Raw genomic sequence first — 19,732 nt, forward strand, 5'->3', positions numbered from 1 at the left:
TGTGTTAGGACTAGTATCTACAGTAGATAGTAATATATAGAGGGCAGTATAATGTTTTCATGTGCTGAGATGATGAGATCCATATTGCTGCAAGTTGTTAAGCAGCTTTCCCAAGAGTCTGAATCGCCATCAGTGAAAAGAAAACTTACAGGTTTTTGCATGGAGGCTGGGGTCTTTCTGCCCTTTGGTCTTGGTCACACTATCAATATAGGATCTTAGTAACAAAAGTAGGTTAAAGCTGAGTGTATTCAACAAGAAAATTAGATGGCAACGGTCAAGATATGGATCCTAAATTCAGTGTCGCCATTGGTTCATTTATACAAAATGCAGTGTCGCCATTGGTTCATTTTATATACAAAATTTATACAAAACTTGTGTCAAATAATTCTAAACGTGTAATATGTTACCATACAATATTTTTATTTCATTGGCCTATTCTAGTTGAAATGGAAGGCATGACCTCAATCTTCCATACAGAGAGTAAATTAAGTCACATACATTGAATTAAATCCATCTCATCAACTTGCAATAGGTTTAGTTATCCCACCTTTACAAACAAACATTCCCAGTCTTGAGACCATTGCCAAATGATCCTAGCTCATTGTCAAATCACCGGCCTGTCTCATAACAAACACATAACCTACCTTCACAAACAAACATTCCCAGTCTTGAGACCATTGCCAAGTATAGCAGATTGATCCTAGCTCATTGTCAAATCGCCAGCCTGACTCATAACAAACACATCACCCACCTTCACAAACAAACATTCCTAGTCTTGAGACCATTGCCAAGTATAGCAGATTGATCCTAGCTCATTGTCAAATCGCCAGCCTGACTCATAACAAACACATAACCCACCTTCACAAACAAACATTCCTAGTCTTGAGACCATTGCCAAGTATAGCAGATTGATCCTAGCTCATTGTGAAATCACCAGCCTGGCTCGTAGCAAAACATAAGCCACCTTTTACAAACAAACATTCCTAGTCTTGAGACCATCGCCAAGTACAGTAGATTGATCCTAGCTCATTGATAAATCACCAGCCTGACTCATAACAAACATATAACCCACCTTCACAAACAAACATTCCCAGTCTTGAGATCATTGGCAAGTGCAGTAGATAGATCCTAGCTCATTGTCAAATCACCAGCCTGTCTCACAACACATAACCCACCTTCACAAACAAACATTCCCAGTCTTGAGACCATTGCCAAGTACAGCAGATTGATCCTAGCTCATTGTCAAATCACCAGCCTGGCTCGTAGCAAAACATAAGCCACCTTTTACAAACAAACATTCACAGTCTTTAGACCATTTGCCAAGTGATCCAAGCTCATTGTCAAATCACCAGCCTGACTCATAAAGAACACATATCCCACCTTGCACACTAGACTATAGCCACATCTTCACTAAATTTTAGATCAAATTCCAAATTTGTCGAGGAAAAAATCTCTCATTTAATCCCAATGGATGACTCAGTAACATTAACTTTGAAATAAGCATGAAATAAATACTCAAGTGGGGCCCTGATGCTAGAACATGTTGCTTATTCAGGATGGAATGCATGGCCAATTGTAAAACTCTGTATGGTGGACTGCTCTCATGAAAAATGTACAAATATCTTTGTGTAATATTTATGATAACAATTTCTTTTAAATGATTTAAAAAGAAAAAAATAGATATGCATACAAACAGACGAATGTGCTCAGCATTATGTAAATGGTCTTTGATAGTTCTCAAGAAAAATGGTAACAAGTGGCTACGGATTGACATTGCAAATACCATATTCAACCTGATTTAGCACTCGGTCACTGAAGAAAGCCATTTCAAGGGTGCTTATTAGTTACTTCATGTATAGTATTAAAACCAAACTATGTTTTCTATACCATGTGATCGGAGATTTTAGATTTTGCAAAGTGGTTACATAACTCCTTGGTAACTGGATCATGCACATTTTGAAGTTAGTAGTACATGCCATAGACTTTGTGTTGCGATCATTCTGATCGTGGTGCAGAACTCAGAAGCGTGATCCAGGTGACATAGTGATAATCTGATTACACGCAACACTTCGCTGGCGATTTACAAGGTTTAGAAGATTGTTTCATTCAGAAATAAATTTGACGGATTTAGTTGTACATGTGAAATTGAAAAGGGGGGGTGTTTAGGCAGTTGTCATTATAGGGGACACATTAGGAGAGGGTGCTAATTACTAAAGTTTTAGGTTGAAAACAGCAAGTATGAATTCAGAAGAACAAGGCCTTTGATTTGGAGTATATTGAGCGTTGATGAAGGTGGTTTTCATAAAGAAAACGTATACAATCAACCCAAACACATCTGGTGTATGGGTATTCTCATTGCAATTTATAAGTAGGTCTCTGCACACTTTCCAATGAAGATTGAAGTTATGTTGATTTGTCATCTGCCATCAAAGCGATTTTGTTTCCTACCTCTTAGTAATAAACTAAGATGACTTCAACTTGTAAATTTAATGACAAAATTTGACAGAAAAGTAATTGTGGAATGCAAGATCTTATTACCTATGTACATTAAATTTTGTAAGTTTATGCAACATTTTAAAACTTTGATACTCATTTACTCTAAATCAGATTGTGGCACATTGGGCTATTCTAGTTGAAATACATACCCCCTATGAAAGACATGAGCTGAATCTTCCACAAAGGGAGTGTGAATTTCAAATGGGAGATTAACCTGAAATATGTGTGAAGCCATTTGAAATCTATACCCCCTGTTTGGGAGATTGAGGTAATGTCTTCCATACGAGGTGTATGGAGTTTAACTGGAATAGCCCTTTTTTCCGGTTTAGGAATCTGATTTTGAGATGGAGCATGTTTGTCTCTCGTATACAAAGGATACAAAGCACTTGACTCAATATATTTTTCTTTTTAAACTTTAGGCGACAAATAACAAAATGGAGAGGGTTGTTCACTCATACAAGATGTTGGCTACTGTTCATACATTCTGTCTAAGATAGTTGAACCTCTTATAAGAAATAGAAACAACTCAAGAGAGCAACTGTTATTTTTGCTGGCCAATAATAGCCCGTTGCCGAGCCCTTGAGAGGGCCTTGACTTATTTTCTCAGGATCGTTACCGCGATGCTGGATCGTCACGCTGATGCGGAGATGCAGGATGGATGTAGCTACAAGTGTTTTTGGTCATGTCATACTAGACTTCTGTGCTGAATAACTTTTTCAAAACAAAGGATGTATCTTTTGTTGGTTTTATCAGCAGCTTACTGCCTTCTTTGTCAGTTTTAAATCATGTTATATTAGACTTGAGCCATGTAATGTATTCATACCATGTATTCAGAGATAGCAATACTTTGATTTGTTACTATGTAGTTTCGGTGTCGGTGGTGATACTTGTAAGATTTGGCTTCATATCGTGACTTGGATGTAGCAAACCTAAATATGTGCACTCATTGTACAGATTGCACTCTGAAGTGTGGTTTGAAAAACAAGTGAACAAAGAAATAGTTTTTTGTTTTTTACTTTTCTTAAATTCTTTCTTTCTTTTATTATTATTATTTTTTTGGTGGGGGAGAGTAGGAGGAGGGGTAGAGTTAAGCGTAATAATCCTGAAATTGCACAAACATTATTCAAAATGAAAGAGATGTTGGTTTATATGAGTCTATGGTTTACTGACGCTGCAGGTGGTGCATCCTGAGATTTTGTAATATTATATCTCCTTATAGTTGATAGATGTACCTGAGAGTGTATGTTACATTTTTATGCAATGCCAGAGCATTTGTCCTATTTAACCACTATGTTACTTGATATGAAGTGGTCAGATGCAAGAACCTATCTAGGATGCATTTTTCTCAATTTGAGATAAAAGCAAATTTAAGTGGTCAAATATGAATTCTTCTGCAAAATTGCCAGGGAGAAAAAAAACCCTATGAAGTAGTGTTACAATAATGTGATCCTCTCACAGTCTTCATAATTATTGTATAGTAATCATAAAGTGTCAAGCTGCCCCTCCCCCACCTTTTGGCAAAATGACCCCCCCCCCCTCATTTTCAAGATGGATTGACACCATTAATAATAACAATAAAATATATAAGAGATGCTTACCGGGAACTAGAAAGAAACCAGTCATGTGTTGTTGAAGGGGCTGGTGGAGCACCATTAGATAGCAACATACAGTTGCCTTAGAGAGTCTAAAACTGAGAGACATAGAGGTCCAGAAGTAGAGCAGTGGGGCAGGTCATCAGGACAAGGATCTGGGACAAAGACGTTTCTCTCTACCTTTTGTTTTACATGTGTTTGCAGATATAAATGCCCACCTGCCAACATACATTGATAGAAAGTTTCTCCTGTTCTGTTTGATATACTTTTCTTCTGATGTCATACAACCGCAATACATCAGCCACTGGCAACAGATTCTTATCAATGCCCGGATTTGAAATCAAAATTGTTCACTTCAGATTTGTTTCTGGTCTATTTGTTCAAGTTCTGGATGGCCTAGTATCCAGCATTATAGAGATACCAATCTTTGTTGGTACTGCTGTTGTTGTTGTTGTTGTGTGCTTGTATTAGTGTTTTATCCCGGTTTTTTTCAATAAGCTGGGATTTCATTTCCCAAAGGCTATGGATATGCTTTATTTGATGAAAAGAAGGAAAATCCTGTTGCCTCTTTTCTTTCTTTTCTTGACAATGTCTGAGTGTTCTTTGCGTAAATTGAAAACCTAATTCTGGGCATCATTACACAGAATGAAGCTAGTGCAGACCTGTTGGACATTTAAGCTGCATCTGAAAAGGATGTATGTGGGATGGCTGCCTTGAGAAGAGTTGGCTGGCTTGGATGGTTATCTCTGGGCCCTTTTGGATCATATTTAAATGTAATTTAGACAATGGGTTTAGGTATTTTTGTTAATGTGTGTGTTACCGGATATATCAATTAATATTAGAACTGTGTGCCACTGTGCCATGTAATGAGTGTATGCATCATCAGGACATGGATTAAATTTTTGATATAGATATAGACGCTATGTGTCTGATTAGAGTTTGATGGCTTATCGTGATGTAGGTTGCTTAAGGTACTGATTTCTCAATTTTATTATGAGGTGATCAAGACCTATTGACTAGCAAGTAACAACATTATATGCTTCATAAATTCAGCAGTTGAGTACATGAGCTCAAGTCAGTGTAGTCAGGGACTGCCTTTTGAGGAGAGTGAGAGCAATTACTCTCTACTGCTCTCCTTAAATCTGATATAGGAGAGTGATTTTTAGCTCTCCTTAGTTGACCATTCTCTCCTTACATTCTATTGTAAATGCTCTAAACCGCTCTCCTTGAAGGCTCCAGAAGAGCTATTCAGTGCTCTCCTGCAAATTCCAAAAGACAGTCCCTGTGTAGTATAGAAAATTTTGTTATAAGTAGATTCAAGTCACATACCAAAGTACCTGAAGAAGTGCTGTGTCACTTGAGATCAGATATATTGAATACTTTGATTATCAAATAACATTTTATGAGAGAACAACATGGCAGCTATTGCAATCAATGTGAACCTGTCATACCCACGTTGTGTAGGTTTCTAGGGCACAGTTCACTACACAACATGCAAGATTTCATTACAAAACACAGTGCAACACCGGGACTCCTATTTCCTGGGCTTTCTTCCAAGTGTCTTTTCAACACAGAGATGGTTTGTCTTTGAATACAAGCGCTTGAATACACGGCGCACCAGGTTGTGGCTGTTAGCTCGCATCAATTGATTCATATCAATAGTAACCCATAATCTACTCAAGCTTATGTTATACTGTGTAATTACAAGAGTGCGACTATATTTCAGTTCAATTACAAGAACCATTTCTTCTTTACATGTAGTCTGTGATATGTGTACAGAGAATATTTTATATAACTTATCGTGTGCCACTTCTATATATGTAAGTGAGACTTTTTTATGGATCAAACACAATCACATTTATTTTGACTAATTTTAACGTTATGTTTCCGTTTTTTAGAAGCTTTAACATGTACCGTATTAGACCTAGTAATAAGCGCCCTGGGCACTTAAGTTATCACTTTCGAGGAGGGGCACTTATAATGAAGTGAAAGTCACATAATCAATAAAATACAGTGTATCTGTAAATTCATAATCCAAAGCTGGAAAGTTGAGATGGAAATTTTATTTAGACGTTTGAAAGAATTAAGTTGAAAAGGGGTTGCTTAGACACCCGGGCTTAGACATAACAGTCATCACTTGAAAATGCGCTTATTTGAATGAATGGCATTTTAGAGATGGTAGGAAGTTCAAAATATGTACTTTGAGCTGAATAGGTCATGTGATTCTTGAGATATTGGTCTAAAATATGAAAAAGAAAGAAAAAGTGATCTAGCTCTTGTTGGTCTTACCTCAAGAACTACAGTTTATGATTGACAGATGACTCTCTGTAAGATGTACAGACATTTTGATAAAATCAGTATTTGTCCAAGAATATTATCAAAAATCTCTTGAAATGTGCGATATATATGAATTTAACTTGGAACTTGGCATGATAGTACTCTCCCTCAAGAGTTGCATCACTTAAACATATTTGGAAAGATTTTGACAAAAGTTGGCAGCTTTACTACTATTTCTAGCCAAGACAGCTGTGTGTTTTTGCTGAAGCGCAGTATGCAAAGCGTTTTCAAAAGCACTTTGCATACACTATGTTTGCTGTTCGTGGATCTAGTGCAATGTAACCCATAGCCGGCGGCATTGTCGTCATGAGTTTGCGCATATAGATGTATGCCAAGGATAAAGCGCCCTCAGGCAAGAAAATGACAAACCAGTCATGCGGTTTTTGGCTGCTGTCAGAGCATAGCAGGCCCCAATGTCTGTTCTCATCTGCGAGTATGTAAACATTGGATAAAAACCTCTTTGATGTATTTAGCGGTTTGAATGATGGTTTTCTTAAAGAATGACAATTATGCATACAATTCTTAATCCGGAATACTACATGAAGAAAATGAAAGCCATAACTCAGCATTATTTTGTTTTTCAGTGTTTTGACATAAGTAGTTACACAAAATGATATACACAAAAGATATTATTTCCCCCTTCACACACAAAATATGTTGTAGCTCCCCAGGGCTTTGCGCTGTGTAGCGAGTCCCCCAGGCACATTATATGCTTTATTCTAAAGTGGGCCACATTGAGGAACAAAGAAGTAAATGTTATCCAGTGCACCATTGTATAAAAATATAAAATATTCCTCCAGGGCAGGGACAGAGGCTCCTCTTCCACAAATATAGAATGAAGTCTTTTTCTCTAGGGTTATGTGTGATATAAAGTCACTTACTCAAATAGCAGATATATATCTTGCAGAGTGAGATTATCATAATTTGTCAGGTTTAAAGTGTTTGTCATTGCAGTCAAAAGTGTCAGTTTTCTTATAATTGATACAAGCAATGCATCATTTTGTCAGAATTGTGTCAACATCTTGGGTGATTTCATGTATAGTCTGTCAAAAACTCACAATGTAACAATACTTCAATCTATATGATGTCATTTTTTGTAACCAAGTATTATCTCATGTTAAATGAAAAATTTCCACAGTTTATTGTTACAGTATCATAAGATTTGTGGGGTGTCAATTTCACATAATATAGACACATTATGTATTATGTGAATTTCACATAATATACACATGTTAATGTAATGTGTCAATTTAACAGAATTCTATTTGTATTAATTAAAGCTCTGTGTTCTGGCTATATAGACTTGATCACAAAAATCAAATTTTGAGATATTTTGTGAAAATATCAAGAGCTATCTCAAACACCACTGAACCAATACTGGGGTTGTTTGTACTCATTTCAAAGTATTTTTTATGCTGATTCCAAATATGGTCATAAAAATGTGCAATTCTGACATTTTTGAATATTTGAAGAAAATGTGTAACTTGTCATCTGCAGTCGACACCAGTGTGGAGAGGGTTAACTGACATGTGTGTCAATACACGGATTTAGAGTTTCTCTACAGGAAGTCAATTTGTGCCGAAATTCCTTCCCACAATGCAATATGCGTATTGCATAACAAAGAATATTGATTAACCTCCGAACTGTATCTATTGTTATGCAAAACGCATATTGCATTGTGGGAACAATTTCGCACAGATTGACTTCCGATAGAGAAACCCAAAATCAGCGTTTTGAGATCTATGTCTCTCAACATGTACACAAATTATTTCTAAAGTTGCTGTGGCCTTAGGTGAGCTTTGTTTGAGTCAGTTTGTCACACAATGAGTCTATATCTCACAGTAAGGTACTTTATCTCATAAAAACTTGCCACTTTCTCCATGATGTGAGGGCCTAATGATTTGCACATAAAAAGTAGCGGATTTCGTGGAATAAAAACACATTTTACATGGAATCAATCATAACAATATAACAATCTCTCACAATGAAGATCTTGTTCTCAAAATCTGTTCAATTTTATTATATCTTTCAGACTTTCCAACAATAGCCTGCAAAATTTGTGGTGATAGGTCGTCAGGAGTCCATTATGGTATTATTTCATGTGAAGGGTGTAAGGTAAGTGAATGATCAGAATCTGACTGGTGCTATACAAACTAACAATCTTTGACAAAACTAGTTGGTACACATGATGATACATTTTCAACTCATATTACCGCTCGACCCAGTGGCGTAGCATGGGTCATCCGATTGGGGGGCACCGGGTCTGATTGGGGGGCACAAGCCATTTTTCAGCCATTTTTCTATGGGATTTTTTAAAATTTCAGATCGATTGGGGGGGCACATGCCCCCCCTGCGTCTCTCTATGACGCTTCGCCACTGGCTCGACCAAATAAGAATGATTCTCAAAGCAAAACCATTTCTCTTTCCCCTGCCTTCCCTCACCCACCCCCATTAATCAACATGAGAGGTTGGGAGGACCCAATGTTAAAAGCACTAATTCCATCAACATCAAATTTTGAGAGAGGGTGGTTGTTTACATCTTGTGTGCCAACGATTTTTGTCCTGAATTATTGAAGTGAAGTTGAATCTTTATTTTGTTTGTTTTGTATAACATCATTCATTAAATTTGAAAATAAACTAATTGATAATCACCTCTTGCCCAATAAACTTGCTATGCACATGCTTTTAATAAGTTTTGTAAATAATTCCCTTATATCCCCATTTTTTTGAGGGAAAAATTCAGAAATATCCTGTTCTATATGGGCGGATGGACTTGCCAATTAGGGTCAGTCGATCTGGATTTGTTTATTCTGGAGGGGAAAATTACCTGAAAAAAGCACACACAAATTTTGTCTAAATTAAACCATTTCGGCCAAAACATGGCTGCTTTTTATTGCATAAAGCTAAAAATATCCGCAAAATACAATATCGGGTGTTTCTTTTTGTCACATTTATCTCTATTTTCGAAAACAAAACAATTTATAAACAAAATTGTGCAAAAAGTGCATTATATCGACCCAAAGTTCAAGATATACAGGCAAATGCCCAAGTCAATAACAGTAGCAAAGCCTTTCAGGTTTGAAAAGACTTTGACGTGTTGGCATGTTTAGATTATGTCATTTTTTTTCAAAGGAAAATGTGAAATGTGATTATGAATTATTTGACAGAAGAATGGCTCGAGTACCCGATCTATATAGAAATTCTATAACAACGGAGGTAGCTTACAGTGCATGAATTGTGAATTATATCAGTAGTCATATGAACTTGTTATCAAACTTAAGAAACATTGCTTAAAATTAATTATAGTACTTATTCTTTTATGATTTGAAATGCACATTTAGTCTAAATTTGTCAGGCAATTGATAAGCAGTTCTTGTGATAAATGGTGTTAAGGAAATATCACAAAATGTGTGACGTTGAAATATTTACCTGCATGTAAGGTGTAAGCAGTACTTGTTATTTTGTATGTTATTCCTTCCCATGATGCATTGTTGAAAGTCTGCTAAATCTGAGGGGGAAAATGTGCAGTCACTCTAGACTCCAGGGTCTGTGTGCACAAAAGAGTATAAGGCTGGGTCTAAGTGGAATTTATTCCCAGGAGAAAAGACATTTTCCTTTACATTTGCTTAAGTTATTTTGTATTATTTTTTAACATTGCATTCAACTCTTTAGAATTTGCTAGCTACTCTAGGAAGGAAATAAGAGTAAAGGACCATTCCTGATGGTAGTGATGGAACTAAATTCCAGTTAAACCAGGTCTAACTCTTTTGTGCATACAGGCCTACTATAAAACACTTTAATTTCGCGGCAACTTTATTTCGCGAATCGCCAATAAGCCACATTGTCTGTTCATTGAGGTATCACTATAGACCCATGAAGCTCAAGATAGCAATTTAGCAAATCAGTACAAAAAATAGAAATGGGAGAAATGCATTATAGGAAGTGCGATATATTCTCTGCTTTCATCCCATCTTGTCTGTAGAGGGCTGTCAGGTAAACCAAATACAGGGAAATGACCCGATGAACTGTAGTCTGCCCATCAATACCGAAATATGGAGGTCTCTCCCTTGAAGCGCATAAAACAGACTTGTTAAGAACACGGTTATCTCTCGAAATGGCATCAGCCAAAGACGAGGCTGAAGTATGTGCTTGACTGAGTTCTACTACTTCAGTGATCTAGAACAAATTTGTTGGGATTGGAACCCATCAACCTGGAAAGGAAAACTTATTAATGTGCTGCAAGTTGTACTTGCAATGTTGGGGCACTAAGAATTGGCCATGTATTCTTCTTCAGAAAAATCAGTCATGGTATTCAATACATGCCTAGTGGCCCAGACAAACAAGTACCTAGACAACCGACTTTGCTTCGCGTAGTGAAGTCAACACTGCATAGCAACAATTTTGATAAGGACGCAAACATGCTCACGTCTGCGGAGCATTTTGCATATGACGCGGGCGATAACGGCGCAGCAATAACGCAAACGAGCGCGTCAGACATGTATGCGATATTTCTGCGCGCCTAGTAACCCTGTCAATCCGTCAAAATCACCTTGGATATGTGGCTTCACCTCCCGCTGTGGTAAGGTATGGGCACTCATAGGTCTAGGTGGTATGTCTATGCCTAGTGGTAAGGGGAGGAAGTTAGTGTCCTGGGAAGGGGGTCAGAATTGTGATAGTGTGATGTCTCAAATTAACTCCCTACAACAGTGCCTCAGACAGACCTCAGCTACCAGACCACTCTTATGATAGCTGTGTTCACCCTAGTTTGTCAACTGAATGTCAACTAATGAAGATAGGTTCCTGTGTAGGCTATCCAATTCCTAGTGAATCCTGTATTTATTAAAGTGTGAAATAGTTCATTTCCCTGACATCATGTTGTAGTTATCCAAGGTAGCTATTAATGTCTAAAATGGTGATCATAAACAGTCTGCAGGCCATATAATAGTCACATAAAATTCCTGCCGTAAATGAGGTTCTGCTTAACCCGTCTACAACCAGATAGATCTCAACTGCTGATCACAATTTCATATTTTTATTTAAAATGTTTTACTGAAAATGCAAATAATCCACTTTCACTTGTTTGTTAAGTCAGCATGAAGGAGGAAGTACAAACATGCCCAAACTTAAATCGATATTTCCTCTGAAATTAGTTGCCTATAGTTAGCGAAGATGTTTTCCAACATGGCCACCTCTAGCGTAATAAAACTTACATCCATACATGTAGTATTAAACGATTTTGAAAAACTAGACCCATTATTTAAGTTTATGACCAAAGATATGCCTGAATCGCCATCATTATGTTTGCAGGCAGATTGAAATGGATGCTGCCGAACAATGCATCTATTGTTGATACAAAGTTACATGATATATGCGCAGCTTATAAATGTTTATCATTAATCATGATATCGCTCAAAAATGTTACATTTTGATGATGAGTTCTAGTTTTACAACGTTTCTATTTTTCTGTATCTTGCAATTTGAAAGTTGGTGCACCTTGTGAATATTTTACTTTATAGTCCAAATATATTGATCACTTTCATAAGAGATGTTATCTTAAGAACTCATGCGATATCTGACATGTCATCGCAGAGTCATTTCCAATTTTCTACTCAATTATTGTTGAAAGTTTTAAAGTATTACCATATAGTATTTCTTGAAATTAATTCGCTTTATATCCCGCCTAAAGAGGGAATATTATAAATATTAGCCAGGAGAGGATCATACACATGACATGGAAAGTGGGTCCTCTTGCATCTGTTTATGACATTTGGTCCTCATTTTCTGATTATTGATTACCGTAACCACCCGGTTATAAGCCCACCTTCTGCCATAAGCCCACCCCCTATTTTTCAAAACATTCTGGGAACAAGGGTTCACTCAGGTATAAGCCCAGTACTAAATTTTGGCCAAGTTCTTAAATCAAATCAATGCTTTGCTCTCATATTTAAGACCAAATATAAAAAAATATCAGTTGATAATTAACATTCCACACTTATAATTGTAAGAAATTGACATAGATGATAGAAATTACTGGTACATTGGACATATACAAATTATGGGGATATAATTGTAAGAAATTGACATAGATGATAGAAATTACTGGTACATTGGACATATATACAATATACAAATTATGGGGATAATTGTTCTTATTTTAAAATTCAAGCACTAGCCCTTCCCCGGTTATAAGCCCACCCCCATTTTTGAAGTGAAATCGGCCATCTAGGGGGGTGGGCTTATACCCGAGTGGTTACGGTAATAATACTCTTTTCTATTTTGTTTCTCTTTACAGGGTTTTTTCAGAAGATGTCTCAGAAGACAGAAAGAATATGTGTGTGTACGTGGAGGAAAGTGTGAAATAAGTCGGCAACAGAGGAATAGATGTCCGTCATGTCGTTACAGAAAATGTATAGAATTAGGAATGTCAAAAGAAGGTTGGTTATTTGATCTCACATACATGTACAATGACACCCCTGCACATAAGAGCACATACATGCACACCCTTCTGGTAAAGACTGGCAAATGAGGACCGAGCATTTTCCAATGAGAACCTTTAATTTCTAGGAATTTTTGCACCTGAAACTGTTAACCCGATTAAAGTTTAAAATCCAAGGGCAAAAAAAAAAACATGGTCTTATACATGTATTTTTACATTGTTTGCAATATGCTGGTTCAAAAAAAGGAAATGAGGATGTCCGCTGTTTGTGATTGTTTATGTTGGGGTGTGTTTACAAACACACACAGAAAACCTGGGGGGTAAATATTCTTGTATTTTTACACAGTGTATGGTCCCATAAAAATCACAAGCATCACAACAAAGAAGACTTGACCATAATGTAAAATCAGTGTTATGAACAAATGAGTCATATTGGTGGATAGGGTAACAATATTATTGTAGCAGACATACTGACATAAATACAGTTACTGTCATATAAACAGGGAATCTCACATTCCATGTGCGCAGCAAATCCCACATTCCATGTACGTGGGGATGGCTTTGGTGACTCAAATCCCCACCTCTTGGTTTTATGCTAAAAACATGAAACATTCAGGCCAGTTGTGGTACATTGTAGACCCCAAGGTTGTGGGCATGCCTTACATTGGGCTATACTATTCCAGTTGAAATCCTTACAGCCTCAATCAAACACATTCATGACCATAATCTTCCACATACAGTTAGAATTTCAAATGGGGTTACTTAAGAAAGGCTGACTCCTTTTGAAATCTACACCCCTTCGGTGAGGGATTAAGGTCATGTCTTCCATAGGGGGTGTATGGATTGCAACTGGAATAGCCCGTTCTATGGATCTTGATGTTATGTAAAATATTGAACACATATCGAAAGTAACATACATTAATGGTTTCAAACAGACTGGGTAAAAATGCTTGTGCATGTGAAACATTCAGTCACATGTTTACAAATTATTATGGAAAAATGATGTATATGTCTGGGCTATCCATCCACTGGATGTGTGATTAATGAGTACCCATAGCAGTTTGCCTCTCATAAATCAACCTCTTTCCTACAGAGAGAAATGTAACCTCAAAAATCTACAATATTCATTACTGACAAACTATTTCATCATTTTTTGTGTCCCTCTTTGCGATTTCTTCCACAGCTGTCCGGATTGGGCGAATACCAAACAAACAAAAAGAAACAGAATTTGCCGATATTCAACCGTATGTAATAGAAGTGGTAAAAACAAGTGAAGCGGACCAATCAACAATGCTGGAGGCGGACCCCGAAACGCAACAGCTGATTGATATCGTAGTGCGCGCGCATCGCGATACGGCCAAGTTTTATGTGAGTCCAGGCTGTGTGAGTCCGCATTTGATTGTTTCTGGTCTTCTAGTTAAGTTATATCACTATGAACTTGTGATTAAATCATCATCATTACTGGCATAGATAGACATACCAGTTAATGATAAAATGTTGCATTCTGTCAGTTCAGGCAGGGTTAAAACCAGGCCCGTACGCAGGATTTCATTTGGGGGGGTGCTGATTTTGAACAAGTGGACCTTTTTTCCAAGGGGGGGCAATTTTGTGAAAAGTGGACCAAATTTGGACCTTTTTGTCCAAAAAGCGTAAAACCCCCATTTTTTGCTCGCTACCGCTCCCAAATTCTAAAATTTTGGGACTTTTTGTACACTTTTCCAGATTTGGGGGGGTGCTCCGCACCCCCCGCGCGCATCTGGGCCTGGTTAAAACGATACATTCAAAGTTGCATGGTGCTCAATGTATGTAACTGTGCAATGTGATGATGATGATTGGTTCATACTGTAAGTATTTCGTGTGATATCCTTTAATTGGTTGGTCCCCTTTGTCATCTGTTCATTAAGATATACATGGTAAATGAGCCACACACAAATATCATGCTATCAATCATAATGTATGATATTTCAAGTTCTCAAAGCTAGTCCAAAAGATGTTTGTTATAAACTACTTTCAAACACAAATTATACAATGCTAGTTGTAGGTAGTAATGTGCTGGGTGACATACATAGCAATTTCTTGGCTTGAAAATTTCTGTATTTTCTTGAACGTTCATATTTTTTACAGTTTTTTTACAGGCTAATTTATACATACAACTATCGTATAAAGTCTTGAAATGTCAAATCTCAGCCTTTTCAATATTTTTACTTTTCAATTTCATGCATCTTTGTTATGATGACCCAAAACTTTTTGCATGTATTGACTATTAATTTGGCAAAGAATTAGAGTTTGGGATGGATGGAATCTGTATACATATTTACAGGACATATCCATATTATAGATGTGACAAATATCTTAATTTCAATTTAAGTGACTTATTCTTCACTGCAAAAAATATTATAATTAAGGGGACATAATTTTAATATGGTGCTCATCTTTTTCTTGGCATTGAGAACTAGATTTTCATGAAGTTTCAGCTTTCGCAATAAGTTAAGTTTAAGCCTGTATTGTCCATGTCATGTAGCCTGCATGGTGTTGGGTTTTGCCTCCCTCTCCTGTTTTTTTTTAAGAATTAAGTTATTTTAATGTAAATTTATGGTGAGTTTTTGTTCTGACTTGCGGTGACAAAGAGTAACTGTATTAAGTATTTGTAATGAAAAGCCCTCCTTGGTCTCTGGCATGCATGCTTCAGAATTGCAATTTTACTTGTTCTTGGTCCAACTTCACAAAGACCTAAACTCATCATGAGAGGTCAAACCTAACTTGAGCCTTCCTTGGTCAGTTTTAACAAAACATGCAATTCACTATTATAATTATTTCAATTTTACTGCCTTGATTTAAGAGAATGGTACCCAAAAAGCAATATTAATCTTTAAGGGCTCCCAATGAACAAATCTGGATGGCTTGGGAACAGCCAGGGGTAAACCAAAGGGGGGGGGGGGTAAACCACCCTACTCTTTTCAATAATGACTTCGATAGTTTTTCTCCTAAAAACTTGATTGCTTTCCTCCTGAAAAACGAATAACAGTTTTCATCACTAATTTCACTTAAGTGTTGCATGGTTTCACAAGTTAATGCACTCTTGAGTAACAATTTTGGTAGCATGGTTTCACAAGTTTATGCACTCCACTCTGGAGAGACAATTTTGTTAGATATATCATGTAAAAGTCGCTCACCTGACACAGTGAATGACACTTTAGTAACAACTTGGATTTACTGCTTAATGTCCCTGTTGTTTATGTACAAAATTCAATTTCCCAAAGCTTGGGAGAAATGCAACCCCAGTTTTGCAGCATCCTCATCAATTATTGTAATCATTAAAGTATTTGTAATTTGCATATCATAATTAAAATTAAAATTTAATTTTAAGGATTTTTAGTCAGAATTATCCACAGAAATAGAGAAGCGGGACTCACCGCCATCTGTGTTCCGCGCAGGAGTGTATTAGAAACACAGTATGAAACGCTTCATGGCGCAAGACACTGATTGTGTCGGAGGAATGATACATATTTATCATTAGATTTGATGCAGAATTATATCCTTTATGTGTGCTCTAGGCAAGGACACAAATACCCTTCTCTATTTCTGCGGAATTAACAGAGCTTGAATAAATTAAACGATTGATTGTTGGATTTATGCATTTGTATTTTTTACAGCCTGAATTTGATGATTTCCTCCAAGGCAGAAGGTTGCCAAAACCTGAGAAGGATAGCAGATTTTCTGAGTGGAATGTGGATATAGATTTAAATAGTAAGTACTTGGAGATTGATTGATTGATTGATGATTCAGTTGGTTCATGGTTTGGTTGGATGAGTGAGTGATCGATCAATCGATAAGTGATTGATATTCAGATATCATACAGAGTAGCAACATGGCATGATCAAAATCCCCCATGATGGTCAAATTCAAAGAGTTTCACCAAAATTATATCCAACTGAAATTTAATTTAAAGAAATATTGAGTATGAAATCCAAACCAATAGTAAAAACATGTCTCTGGTGTAAAACATAGCCAATTGGGTAAACAATTTATAGAATTTCTCCTAACTAAGGCTAGTATTCTAAAGTAGTAAGTAATATTTAGTCAAAATTTAGAGGATATTGGTTCTACAATGTAGGAATATGATCTGTTGGTTTACCATAAAGTATGGAGGAGAAGCAACAGACTATAAAATAGCAGGATCTATTCTGTATCTAAACACAGTAACCTACTTGCCTAATTAGATCATCTCATCATAATATTGTTATTACTCAAAGTTTCTGTTCCTTTCTAAAATATTTGAAATAGTTAGCCTTATTCAAACAATAATTACTGTCAATCCAGGTGAATGCTCCAGTTTTGTTAACCCAGTTGATCTCATGAAGTTAGACCAGTTTAATGCTTGCTTAAAATAATGTCTGCATTGTCAAATAGATGACAGTTTAAGTAATCTGTACATTCAGCCAGCTCAGTGCAAACCTTTAAATCTACTCATTGGCAAATAATCTGTATACAAGTTTACACCTGCTTCATCACTATTAAACCAGTTTAAAGTATATATTTACTTTACTAATCAGTATATAATCTTGATTTTTGGAAGTTAAACCAGTTTAGTACATAACCTAATCCCTATTAAATCTACTGATTGGCAAATAATCTGAATGCAATTTTATCCCTTCACATTCAAACCAGTTTAAAGTACACTCTTACTTCACTACAAATGTAAACATTATAAAATATTTAAACTAATTTAAAGTTAAATCAGTTTAGCATACCCTAAAATCCACTAATTGCCTAATGATATGTAAGTTGTAATTCTCTGCCGGATAAACCAGTTTAGTGATCTAATTCCGCATGTTTAAGTAGAACACCCTGCAGTTGACCTGGGTGTAAAAGAAACCTGGTTTGTTATTTTAGTCAAGTTGTCCCTTTGCCCCCGTTGCCCCCATTCCTTCTTGTTCACTAGTAAATTCCTCCTCATGGGATGTTTATGTTGGGGGTGAATAGACGCTTGTGAGTTGCATTATTGTGAGATGGTAGCAAGGCACAGGAGGGAGTTACATGTAGATTATAATGTGTGAGGCATGATTACAAAACATTTTTGCATAAAATAATGGTGAGGGGCACTGCCATTGTTGGGTGGTGTGGGTATTTGCTGTGGTGGAGATCCCCTGTTTTAGACTCCTCTATTGCTCCTCAGTGCTAGTTTGAGCTCTTATGCCCTCTATGTTTCACTGTCTCAAATTGTTTTAGTAGTTTTAGGCTTTAGTTGCACTAAATTTGGCCACATTTCAGCTCCGAATTATTTCCCAAGACCCTACTTTCAATATCTGCACAGCACATACCTACCTGGGCATGAGCTACTATCATGTGAGAGAAAGAAAGAAAGATACAGGAATGTTTATCTTTGAAGTGTATTCACTAAAGTTTGTTTGGCTTATAATTGGCGAAAAAACAAGACTCATAACACTGTGCATTGATATAGATTGGTGTGGATGTAGGTAGCCACAGCACATGCACATTGTATAACCTGTGACTGGTGTGTGCAGGCAGACACAAAAACGGAAGAATTACAAGCCGGACAAACAATGGCCTGATTTTCATGACAGCAACCAATATTTCAGCTGCCATTCCATTTTATTTAGCAACTCGTTGAACTCCCCAGTTGGTAACTCGCTATTTCTGTACCTTGGTAGTCTCACTGGTTTCTAGAGGATATGTGTCAGTTATGAGGGAGTATTGAGGAGGAAACAAAACCATTTATCTTGATAGTCTGCACACTATCATAATATGACAATCACAAATTAAACAATTTATTGGGTAAATTTTAAACCCTATAACCTTTTCCTCTGTGTGCATTTTTATGCTCTCATGTGGTGTTGGGTTTTTCTCCTAATTTGTTGTGACACTTCAATTTCATTAAAGTGTTTGCAAAAGATATGCATGATGTGATGTGCTATCAAATTTGCAACAAAGTATGCTATATTTTGTCAAATAGTAATAAAACAGATTGACCTGATTTTTCATTTTTTTTTTTTTGTTTGAAGTGTTCTAGGACTGTAATTGCCAAAAGATTAATTGTGAAGTTGGGCACATTAATGTGTTGCAATCAGGAAGTAAAGAGTGATTTGTTTCCGCAATCAATTTTGAAATGCAGTCAAGGAGGTTACAACTAGAGAGAACCAACTCCGCTATACTTGTGTGTCGCCTCGCTCATAGAGGGCAAAATAGTGTACCTCAGGATTATTTTGTCCTGCGTCTGGTTTGATTTCATGTGTGTGTTTGTTTGCGGATGACATCTAATGCGTTGTGCCTATAACCTGCACTAAGTGCTACGTGTGCAAACCTAACACTCAAACCTAAAGACACAAATTATCGTTTGATTTTGTGCTTTGGCTATAATTGCTGGAGATACAATATTTTGGTGTCCATGCTTGACACACCAATATAGTGGGCGGATTTAGCATTGCCTTGGTTGTCTCTGAGTTTAATATCTTTGGATATAGTGGGAAGACGTTTTTAACTTCTGAATTTCTTTATTATCTAAAACAAGAAATAATTAACACCTCAAAGGAGTTTTTAACTCAGCTGATAAATGGACAAGGATATTAAACGAAAAACTGAAAATTGATATTACACAGCAAGGGACTTTTTAGCTTCATCCAGTATCATGTTTAGACTTAGATTTGACATGCATCGTTTGTGTTGCCAAAAATATGCCATCTAGCCCCAGTAGTGTCCTATTTTGTGAGTGCTGAAATTGGGTTATTTTGGCGTAATTTGCTGAAATGGCAACTCATTTGAATGACATGAACAACAAGTTTCTTGTTTTAGTTGTTATGTGCCAAACTTACGAAAGGTTGTTGTGAACTGTTACACTGCATTGGGAATCAAT

At 36.6% G+C, this 19,732-nt stretch overlaps 1 protein-coding gene across 1 annotated transcript in view; it reads left to right on the plus strand.

Annotated features, from left to right (window-relative positions):
• Nucleotides 1-19,732, plus strand: part of LOC140155703 (nuclear hormone receptor E75-like) — a 228,509-nt gene that overhangs the window by 198,944 nt on the left and 9,833 nt on the right. Inside the window, 4 exon segments of the mRNA XM_072178636.1 lie at nucleotides 8,458-8,540; nucleotides 12,718-12,859; nucleotides 14,045-14,229; nucleotides 16,515-16,608. Coding sequence (XP_072034737.1) covers nucleotides 8,458-8,540; nucleotides 12,718-12,859; nucleotides 14,045-14,229; nucleotides 16,515-16,608 — 504 coding nt within the window.

The sequence above is a fragment of the Amphiura filiformis genome, chromosome 6, assembly GCF_039555335.1.
Source record: "Amphiura filiformis chromosome 6, Afil_fr2py, whole genome shotgun sequence".
NCBI lineage: Eukaryota > Metazoa > Echinodermata > Ophiuroidea > Amphilepidida > Amphiuridae > Amphiura > Amphiura filiformis.